Source organism: Pistacia vera, unplaced genomic scaffold (assembly GCF_008641045.1).
Source record: "Pistacia vera cultivar Batoury unplaced genomic scaffold, PisVer_v2 Contig873, whole genome shotgun sequence".
Lineage (NCBI taxonomy): Eukaryota > Viridiplantae > Streptophyta > Magnoliopsida > Sapindales > Anacardiaceae > Pistacia > Pistacia vera.
This window is the reverse complement of record NW_022196749.1, coordinates 579394-591381: the sequence shown is the minus strand read 5'-3', so window position 1 is coordinate 591381 and position 11988 is coordinate 579394. Positions and strand designations below refer to the sequence as shown.

The 11988-nt window shown below is 35.5% G+C and overlaps 1 protein-coding gene across 1 annotated transcript; it reads left to right on the top strand.

Moving 5' to 3' along the window:
• Nucleotides 1–10815: 10815 nt before the first annotated feature.
• Nucleotides 10816–11415, top strand: LOC116119123. Its single transcript, XM_031405068.1, has one exon. The coding sequence runs from the start codon at nucleotides 10816–10818 to the stop codon at nucleotides 11413–11415; it is 600 nt and encodes a 199-aa protein (XP_031260928.1).
• Nucleotides 11416–11988: the final 573 nt, after the last annotated feature.

Here is an 11988-nt window from a genome sequence, read left to right as displayed (position 1 = left end):
CTAATTTGAGGCTATTTTTGAGGTACCATGGACTTCTCCTTATCTTTTTGTACATGGACTAACTTCAATTTTGTTTCAGTAACAATGCAAACTACTAAGCTCCATGGGAGCTTACTGCATTAGTTTGGTTTGTTCATAATTTGAATCCTCTCTCCCTCTGGGATTCATGATCTTTTTCTTTTTTACTCTTGTGGGGGATTTGCACTTTTTTCTACGTTATTGTTTCTTTCAATCAAAAGGCCAGAAATTGATGATAATTCTTTTAATTGGATTATCTGAACATTTAGTGATAAAAAATTTCTTATTATTTATGTTTGCATGTTGGTATGCAAATCAGGGCTTGGAGAGCAAGGATAAAAGATAAAAAATTGATGGAGGATCTATGGTTAATGTTCTGTGGGGGATCTGGTTGCTCAGGTACATCTGGAAAGCCAAGCAATTCTGACTTTTTCCATTTCAGTAAACCAAATTCATGGTTGGATCCAAACTGGTAGCATAAGAGAGAACATTTTATTTGGGTCTTCTATGGATAGCCATCGATACCAAGAAACACTAGAAAGGTGTTCCTTGGTCAAAGATCTTGAGTTGCTTCCTTATGGTGATCACACTGAAATAGGAGAAAGAGGAGTTAATTTGAGTGGTGGTCAGAAGCAGAGAATTCAACTGGCTCGTGCTCTCTATCAGGATGCTGATATATATTTGTTGGATGATCCATTCAGTGCTGTGGATGCTCATACGGCCACAAGATTATTTAATGTAACTGCTTTTCTTTTTTGAACATGATCTCTATATAATAACTTGGTTTTCGGGAAAGCTAACTTAAACTCTGCCAGGAATATGTTATGGGAGCACTTTCAGAGAAGGCAGTTTTACTTGTGACTCATCAAGTTGAATTCCTACATGCACTTGATTCTGTTTTGGTTAGTGTACTCTCAATTTCTTTTCTTCTCTTCGCTTCTGTGTTTTGAAGTAACTTGAGTGATTTTTTTTTTAGTCTAGATTTTCCATTTCTAGTTGCCATGTCATTATGTCTGGAGCACTTTCAATGTTAGATATCTGTTATGTTGTTACTTTAAGGGCTTAGTTGCTTAATCTAAAACAAACTGATTGAATTTAATCAATTTGGATCTAGGACGAACTTGCTTGCAGCTTTAATCTCTAACCATGTATTGGATGATTATTTTTTCTGCAATTTGATGGCATCTGCATCATCTCTAATGTCTTTTTATATTATTAATGTTATTGTTGAGAATCTGGATTACTGTTTTAAGTGTCCTGTGCCTTGTACTGTGTAATTCAAAAATATATAGGATTTTTCTACAGATTAGGAAGTATTTTAGATTGACTCTTTTTTGTCAGATTTGTAACATTTTAAACATGTACATAGGCTCATAACATGTAACTGGTAACATGTTAAAAACATTTTTATATGACATCTGCCGTTTAAGCTATCATCATTTTGATGAATAATGACCATGCTTGTGGGGGCTGAGAATCAGTTTCTTTGGTGCTCCCATTTGCCTTGTATAATGTTTTCGTACGGTCTACATCGCGAGATCTCATTGCTCTTTTATAATATATATGGGATTTTAAAAAGATCTCTAGATTTTTAATTTAGAAATTGTGATGATCTAATGTGTTTATCTTAAGTTAAATTTGGCTCTTAATGCATGTGGACACCACTTCATTACCAGATATTTCTATACAGGAATTGACCCAGTTTTTATTAACTATTATTTTATTTCCTCTGTAGTAGTCAATTCAGTTTGTCTGCCTCTTAACTGATTGTTTACCATTTGAGTTACTCTAACTTAATCTGATTTTTGTTGGGTTAATTACATGATCTATGCATTTATTCTCTTTTTTATCTTGGTCAGTATTGTTTTAATGATTGTGTCTGAAATTGCAGTGACTGTTCTAAAGTGTGTTATTTTTTTGTTCATCATATCATACTTATGGATGTGTTGATGTAACAGGTGCGACATCCTTTCTTTTCACTGAATATCAGTAAGTCAGAGTCTTCATGGTAACTTTTGCAGCCTTGATTTTCCTCTTTATTGTATAAGTTATTAGGATGAATTGTTTTGGTTTCTATTCACCAAGTAGCCTATGAAAGAATACATAGTTAGTGTTGTCTGGTCTTAATAATCTGCTTCTTACTCTTACGCAATGAACAATCTGGTCAGACACAGAATACATAGTGACCGTGCAAGTCAAAATAGATAATTGAAATGTATGGCTTTGTGCAAATTCTGTTGCATTTTTTCTTTTTTTATGATTATTCAACAACAATTTGGGTTCTAGTTTCATTTATAAGTTGGTTGCAAGAGTGGTCTTTGAGTATCCAGAATCTTCATTGCATCTTATCCTCTGTTTTCTAGTTATTTTCCAGGACTTTGGAGAAGATATTCATAATTTTATTATCAATAACGTCAGAATTATTTTATTAAACACTTGTTTGGCATGGCCCCAGTTCTTTTCGTACCATCTGTTCATACCATTATGTTAGAATTAGCATAATCAATGGTGTGTGTTGTAGGTAAACCGAGAATCTCAAGATTCTCAAGATGTTCTATTTTGGTTCTTATCTATTTTCATTGTTTGTGTTTAACAAGTAGCTGCTGGGCATGATGCTTTGACTTGTTTCCACTAGGAAGCATGTGAGTGAGTGGTATATTTTGTTATTAAATTTCTACCGGAAAAGGTTTATAATTTTGCAAAATCATGACCATGGCTGCTATCTTATTTTTCCTTCCGCTCATGAACCTCTTCATCTTCTAGAAATGTGAAGTTGAACTCTTGGCTCCTTCTCAGTTGTGACTTGTGATGCATATGTAGTTTTGTTACTTCTCATGCTTAAGCACTTTCGGCTTCTACTTTTCGGCTTATTACTACTTCAGATTACATATTGCATTAGTGGAATCTTCATAAATAATACATAAAATAGATGTGTTTTGTGCTGATTTTCCTTTATGATTTTGTGCCAACGCTTTAAATTTATTATAAAGTGCAACCACTTCCAGTCTATAGCATGTATTGTTGGAATTGGTGTGACGAAATGGAACCTCCCCGGCCTAAAGTGCAAGACATTCACTTTTGATGCTATAGATTTCTTTCTTTTACTTTTTTGAGGCCATTTTAGTGTTTATATTTTAAACTATTTTTGAATCTCAGTCGAATTATTTATAATTATAAGATATAGTATTGATTGCAGCCCTTTAATTTTCTATTGTCTTTGTGCTATCATATAACGTTAATTTCTTCGCACCAAACTCCAACATGGCGTAACTTGTGGTGTTCAATACTTGGATTTACTTAGCCATGAATTACATATGCTGCTTTCATTTTGATAAATTTGACCAATTTCATGCTGAGACTCTTGGATTAACTTTGTTCTAGGGTTTTGAACCAGTGCATACTGAAAGACCTGGAGAATTGACGGCTTAGTACAAAATTGCTTGTAAGGATTGCTTTCAACTTTTTTTGCTTGTGTCACAAGATTGCTCATAATAATGTTAATTTTTAGTGTTTATAATACGTCAATAATTTAAAATGTTATGCCTTTTATGTGGTTTTAATCTAAAACAATTTTTGAAGCATGACCTTGCCAGCCAGGGTAAGTGTATTAAAGGCGTCCAAGACCATTTATTCTCTATGCATTTGATTTGGATTGCAGATGATAATTTGCATATGTGATTCGATTAAACTTTGGAAGAAGAACCTCTTGTGTTATAGCTTTTAAATGGAACTGATTTGTTGCAGCTTGACATACTAATATACAAAGTACTAATTATCTGAAAATCAATTGCTTTACCTCTTGGTTTCTTTTCCCACCTTTGTTGATAATTATGTCTCTTCTCGGCCATACACTATCAATGATGTAAAACTATATTTTATGCATCATGTTGTTTAATTTTATAACAGAACTTAAGATGTTTCTTGCTAAATAGTTTCTATATGATCCAGTTTCTTGGTAACACACCATCTTTTTTCTGCATGACAAAATATAGCCGTTGTTTTAAATATGAAACTTAAGTGTACTTTTTCTTCTGTGAGCAGATGGGAATTTTGGAGAACAATATCTGCTGCAGTACACTGTACCCACTGTGCATCAGCCAGTAGGTGAATACGTCACGCCACCTACACAACTGGAACTTGTTGGACACAACATTGTAATCTCTCACTCTCCTCACAAGTGCATTTGTGCATTCTCTTCTGCAGATACTTGGGCCATTGATTATATAGTTGGCCTTAGTGATTTCTCGTGTATGCTTTTTGTATGAAACTTAGAAACTTATAATTTGATGTTTATCTTATTCTTCTTCTCACTTTAGTTTGATGACTGAAATCTCTTAACCATATAGTTTGATTTCAATTTTGTTTACTTAGAGCAACAGTATCTAAATTTATTGTTGAATTGTGATAATTATTGGAAGAATAAATATTATGAATAATTTTGTTGCACTATTCTATAATTTAATTGGTAATAATTAGAAAAATAAACTAATTACAAAAAAAAAAAAAAAAAAAAATTCTTGACAGTTTAAGGACTGTCAACAATTTGGTTAAAACACTAAAAAAAAACAAATCCTTGACAATTCAAAAATTATCAAGGATTTGGTAAAATTCAGTTAAATCTTTGACAGTTTTCGAACGGTCAAAAATCTGTCAAAAGTTCTTAATAGTTGTGAACTGTCAACGTCCTTTCTTAACAGGGATACAATGACATTTCAAAAACTGTCAAGGAACGTCCTTCTTGACAGTTAATAATTGTGCAGGAAGACCTTTTTTTTTTGTAGTGGTAGTTGCAAAACATTCTAGAAAATCACCTTTATAACTGCGAAAAGTTCCCCCACAAGATGTTGAACCAAGGTTACCTTTAGCGAGCCCATCTGCATTTTCTTTACTCCAAGGATGAATTGTAGGCTGTCATTAAGTAGCATGAGATCTTTTTAGTGCCCTTTGAAGATGAGGAGATAAATCTGTTTATGATTGAAAACTTTGTGCATATGATCTTTTAAAGCCCAATCTATTATAGCTATTGGATATAAACGAAGTACCTGAAACCTAGTTAAAATAGTGTTCAAAAGTATTGGGCATTAAATTATGGTTCAATGATCCAGTAAAATGGTTTGAGCCCAAGGGACATGTTGATCGATGTAAGATTATAATTTGTTGCGTACAGGTATAATCCACCCAAATATACATACCACTGAAACCTCAAACTCTATGATTAGTTTATATATACAACTGAAACCTCAACTCTATGGTTAGTTCATATAAAAATAGCTCAAGTTAGTGGATGAGGAGATAAGCAATTATCAATGTGTCAGTGGTTTGATATGGACTCTTGGGTGTATTACTCAGTAGATTTTGAGTTCGAGTCCCTTCTCAGTTGCTAATAGGGGTACGTAGCTACTGGAGTTCTTATCCAACCAAAGCTGGCCTAGACACCCCCGGTCATTAAAAAAAAAAAAAAAAAAAGGTATCATAAGTGTAAGTATTTTTTTGTCAAATTATGAATTCAGTGTGGTAACATTGATTTTTGATGCCATGACATCGTCTTGTCTTTGCACAATCGTTTCATGATTATCATGTGTCACCACACTCATTGTCAGTGTGATGACACGAACCCAGCTAAATATTTTATTTACGCATATTGCATTTTTATTGATTCCAGGATGTTATTCCCTTCTAAGATATTTCAAGTGGTCCATGTACACTTGTCATCATATAAAATGGTGTGCTAGAAAAGTTGTTTTGCCTTATCATAGTGTCAAGAATCTTTTCCTAAAAAGGTAAAATAAAATGCTTTTCTTCCATTTTATTGTCCCCTAACTTTTGGTGCATGAATTCTATATATTCATTTTTTTTTTTTGGCATCTCTCCTAGGAAACCTGAATATGCCTCTATAATTCTTTGAATATCTTGCCGAGTTTCTTTAGTTTTAGACTAGGTTTCTCTTATACTTTGGTGGGCTTAAATTACCTTGATCATTCTCACTTTGCTTGAGTTGGTTTTGGAACGTAGTTCCATTGTTGTTGCTTGGAGGAGTTCAAGCTGCTGAAGTTGGAGTTCATCTTTGGCGTTGAACCTTGAGAGGAGCTCAAGGGTGACCAAGAGATCTTATGGAGTGAAGCTTGCTTTGGTGGCTTGATGTTCAACCAAAGAAGTGAAGATTGAAATGTTGACAAAAAACAAGGATTGTTTTGCAACTTGTGCTTACCTTTAGCTTTGTATTTGAACACATAAGTTTTACATAGTGGATTGCTTCTTTTGGACTTGGTCCCATGAATGTAGGCAAGTTGTCGACCCATGTAAAAATAAGTTGTGTTCTTTACTTTCAGTCATAGATGATTTACTTGTATTGATCATTGTTTAATCAACTAATAAAGCACAAAATGAACAAGTGAATCCATTCTGCTTAAGTTTTAAAACTTTCATTTGGTATCAGAGCTTGTTCTAAAGAGTTATTTTAGTTGATCCTTGCTTGTTGTTTGTGCTTTAATCGAATTTTTGTGTTTGTTTTCTTCCTGGTTTTTCTCACGTTTTTGAGCAGATATGCTCGCTATAGACCTTGTGACCACTTTGGTATATGTTGTTGGGAGTAATGTGTTGATATGTGAAAAAAAGATGTGTTTTCATATGCTTTTGGGAATAGGCTGGAGGAATTTGTTTATTTTGCAACAGAAGAGTTCCAGTTTAGACTTTTTTTGTTAGATATTCAACAACAGAGGAGTTCTAGCTTGAAGGGAAATATTAGACAAAAGAAATTTTAGATATTCAGCAACAAAGGAGTTCCAGTTTAAGGGGAAATATTTGCCAAAAGAAATGTCAGATATTCAACAACAGAGGAGTTCCAGTTTGAGGGGAAATATTTAACAAAATATATGTTTTATTTTATATTAATAATGCTCTGGTTAAATTGCAAAGTTAAAAACTACTGTAGAAAACACTACGTTTGACTTTCAAAGTACATAAAAACTTGTAGCACGTACTTTTCAAATCAGTTAATGAAAGTTCTCATTTTTTGCTTCCTTCATCTTGTTTCTTCTCTGTTTTTTCTTGATTTCTTGAAATTCTTGAAACTTCTTCACTCAAGANCAAGATGTTGAACCAAGGTTACCTTTAGCGAGCCCATCTGCATTTTCTTTACTCCAAGGATGAATTGTAGGCTGTCATTAAGTAGCGTGACATCTTTTTAGTGCCCTTTGAAGATGACGAGATAAATCTGTTTATGATTTAAAACTTTGTGCATATGATCTTTTAAAGCCTAATCTATTGTAGCTATTGGACATAAATGAAGTACCTGAAACCTAGTTAAAATAGTGTTCAAAAGTATTGGGCATTAAATTATGGTTCAATGATCCAGTAAAATGGTTTGAGCCCGAGGGACATGTTGATCGATGTAAGATTATAATTTGTTGCGTACATTTATAATCTACCCAAATATACATACCACTGAAACCTCAAACTCTATGGTTAGTTTATATATACAACTGAAACCTCAACTCTATGGTTAGTTCATATAAAAATAGCTCAAGTTAGTGGATGAGGAGATAAGCAATTATCAATGTGTCAATGGTTTGATATGGACTCTTAGGTGTATTATTCAGTAGGTTTTGAGTTCGAGTCCCTTTTCAGTTGCTAATAGAGGTACATAGTCACTGGAGCTCTTATCCAACCAAAGCTGACCCAGACACTCTCAGTTATTTAAAAAAAAAAAAAGTATTATAAGTGTAAGTATTTTTTGTCAAATTATGAATTCAATGTGATAACATTGATTTTTGATGTCGTGACATCATCTTGTCTTTGCACAATCATTTCATAATTATCAAGTGTCACCACACTCATTGTCAGTGTGATGACACGAACCCAACCAGATATTTTATTTACACATGTTACATTTTTATTAATTCTAGGATATTGTTCCCTTCTTAGATATTTTAAGTGGTCCATGTACACTTGCCATCATATAAAAAAGTGTACTGGAAAAGTTGTTTTGCCTTGTCATGGTGTCAAGAATCTTTTCGTAAAAAGGTAAAACAAAATGCTTTTCTTCCGTTTTATTGTCCCCCAACTTTTGGTGCATGAATTCTATATATTCAATTTTTTTTTTTTTTTTTTTGGCATTCTCCTAGGAAGCCTGAATATGCCTCTATAATTCTTTGAATATCTTGCCGAGGTTCTTTTGTTTTAGACTAGGTTTCTCTTATGTTTTGGTACGCTTAAATTACCTTGATCATTCTCACTTTGCTTGAGTTGGTTTTGGAACATAGTTGCATTGTTGTTGCTTGGAGGAGTTCAAGCTGCTGAAGCTGGAGTTCATCTTTGGCGTTGAACCTTGAGAGGAGCTCAAGGGTGACTAGGTTATCTTATGGAGTGAAGCTTGCTTTGGTGGCTTGATGTTCAACCAAAGAAGTGAAGATTGAAGTGTTGACAAAAAACAAGGATTGTTTTGCAACTTGTGCTTACCTTTAGCTTTGTATTTGAACATATAAGTTTTACATAGTGGATTGCTTCTTTTGGACTTGGTCCTATGAATGTAGGCAAGTTGTCGACCCATGTAAAAATGAGTTGTGTTCTTTACTTTCAGTCATGGATGATTTACTTGTATTGATCATTGTTTAATCAACTCATAAAGCACAAAATGAACAAGTGAATCCATTCCGCTTAAGTTTTAACAACTTGGTAAGTTTTAAAACTTTCATTTGGTATCAAAGCTTGTTCTAAAGAGTTATTTTAGTTGATCCTTGTTTGTTGTTTGTGCTTTAATCGAATTTTTGTGTTTGTTTTCTTCCGGGTATTTCTAACGTTTTTGAGCAGATCTGCTCGCTATAAACCTTGTGACCACTTTGGTATATGTTGTTGGGAGTAATGTGTTGATATGTGAAAAAAAGATGTGTTTTCATATGCTTTTGGGAGTAGGCTGGAGGAATTTGTTTATTTTGCAACAGAAGAGTTCCAGTTTAGACTTTTTTTGTTAGATATTCAGCAACAGAGGAGTTCTTGCTTGAAGGGAAATATTAGACAAACGAAATTTTAGATATTCAGCAACAAAGGAGTTCCAGTTTGAGGGGAAATATTTGCCAAAAGAAATGTTAGATATTCAACAACAGAGAAGTTCCAGTTTGAGGGGAAATATTTAACAAAATATATGTTTTATTTTATATTAATAATGCTTTGGTTAAATTGAAAAGTTAAAAACTACTGTAGAAAACACTGCGTTTGACTTTCAATGTACATAAAAATTTGTAGCATGTACTTTTCAAATCAGTTAATGAAAGTTCTCATTTTTTGCTTCCTTCATCTTGTTTCTTCTCTGTTTTTTCTTGATTTCTTGAAATTCTTGAAACTTCTTCACTCAAGAAGCTCACATGCCTATTGATGATATAGTGTATGGACCAAAAATTGCATTGGGCCTGACGAGGCCCAATAACAAAATAAACGTATTACGACCCAATGACTGAGCCCAATTTAGGTTGGGCTTATGCTTAAATCTACATTTTGAACTGATCACTCTATGAGTTAGACTATCCTACAAGTTAAAATAAACTAGGGTCTGACCCATTAGCCCACAGTCCTCCATAATAGGAATCAAAATCCTATTAGATTTCCACGTCTGTCAAGATCCTGGATCTTATTGAAAATGTCAAGACTAATATAATAAAGGCAAGAGATCATATTTTATTCCTAATTGGAACTCATCAATTAAGTAGAACTCAGAGTCCTACAAGGATTCTAACCCTTAGGGTTCACTATATAAATAGAGGCAAATTCTCTCATTAGGCATTCAAAAATCACCTACAACACTTAAGCTCTTGAAGTTCTTTAAGCTCTTGAAGTTCTTGCTCGCAAGAATCGCCGCATTTATTTCGATAATCTTTCCCGTTCTCAACCTTTACTAAATACTCCCAGCCTCACTAACTTAAGCGTCAGAATACCTACGACAAACACCACACTGATGTCACCTAACCCTTCACGTCCCCTTTTGCTCTTTGTGCAGGTCCACCAAATTGTCAATGGCTCGCTTCACACAAGATATGTCCCTCTCAACTTAACCATAAATTTTATCATCTATAGTTTGGCGCCCACCATAGGGCCCTAACAATTATTCAAAACGACTTGCTCCCTTCATTTAGTCATCATGATTTACAACACCAAAGCCCCCATGCTAGACGTTCTAACTCAAATTGCGACTCTCACCATCCTAGTGCAAGAGAGAATTAAGAAGCACCAAGCCTTAAAAGCTCAAAATGTCGCCACCCATGTAGAGAATCAGGCTCTTCAAGACAAGGTAACACAATTTTACTCTCTAGATTGGTCTTTAAATCACTATCTTGCATCTTATTTTCTGCTCCGTATTCACCCTAGACAATTGTTTTGCACCCCAGATCATGGCACCCTCATAGAACCACCCCTCTGCTCGGTTCCAACAACCATCATACCCCCAATCAAGCTAACCTAAGACAATAACACTCCACCCATCATTCACTCGGTAGCTAAAACACTCCGTCAAGCTACCCCATTCCAGTAACTAGACATTCATCCCATCCTCCCACAAACACAACCCAGTCAACCAATAGCCGGTGCCACTAACCAAACAGTTCGGCTCAACTCAACCATACACATCAATCCAACGTCTTCCTTCAATTCTTATATAGCTTATACAACCTCATGGCAACCCCTGTTGAGTAAACATTAAATAAGCGACTCGTTGAGATGGAAACCATGATCCAACACATTCTTAGCCTACCCACACCCCTCAAGAAAAGCTAACCCCAAAGCTATGTTGATTCACCCTTCATAGACACCATGGCACTTGTAAAGATATCACGCAAATTCACCTTCCCTAATATGAAACTCTACAATGGAACCACCAACCCGGACGACCACATAGCCTCCTACAAACAAAGAATGTTTGCCATCGTCATACCTCGAGATCTCTACGAAGCATGCATGTGCAAGAGTTTCGGCTCTAGCCTCATGCGATCAATGCTCCAATGGTATACCAACCTCCCTAATAACTCCATCACATCCTTCGCCCAGCTCACAAACACCTTCGTGGAGCAGTTCACTAGCAGGAAAAAGTTAGAAATGTTGTTTGGCGATCTCTACCAAATCCGCCAACACCATAATGAGTTGCTCCGAGAGTATGTGGGACACTTTAGCCACGAGAAAGTCTCCATCCCTTACTGCAATCAAGAGACTGTGATAGATGCCTTCAAGAAAGGACTCCTCCCTGATGGTGAGTTGTACAAAGAACTCATCAATTTTAACTACACTACAATGGAAGATATACTGGCTGGCACATGGATAGAGATAAGGTGGGAAGAGGATGAAGTCCATAGGAACAAACTCAACACTGTCAACGATCGCCATCATTGCCGAGGTGATCGATGCCATGATACATGACTAGCCAAGCATATCGAGTGAGGAGAGGCCCAATTCGTGATAATAGATGCCTTCAAGAGCACTATTCGGCTCGACATACCAAAAGAACATTTGACCAGTCCCTCAGATACAAAATACCTGACTATAACCTAAACATCGAGCAGGCAGAGGTTGTCGTTGTGATGAAAGAAATAGGGAAGGTTGTCACATAGCCATAAAGTTGAAGCACACTGGGGCCAAACGAGACACTACCAAGTGATGTGAATTCCATAGGGACCACGACCATGTCACCGTCGATTATATCGCTCTCTGTCTCAAAGTTATGGGGTTACTAAAGAGGGGTCACCTCCAAGACTTTCTAACAAATAAAGGAAAGACCATCTTAGCAAACAGGGACCGCCAAATTACACCTCCACCAAGAGCACCACCCACAAACGGGTTGTGCAATGTAATCTCAGACAGCTCTGAAGTAAGCAGTGTAACTTACTTCTCGGCCAAGTGCCACGCAAAAGCCGCAACTAATACTAAGCACCATTCTCCTCAACCATCCCCTCAGGGGCCAACGAATTTGACAATTGAATTTGTTGACAATGA

Excerpts from the sequence above, each read along its gene's own strand:
- LOC116119123 (XM_031405068.1), top strand. The coding sequence starts at position 10,816 with ATGGCACTTGTAAAGATATCACGCAAATTCACCTTCCCTAATATGAAA.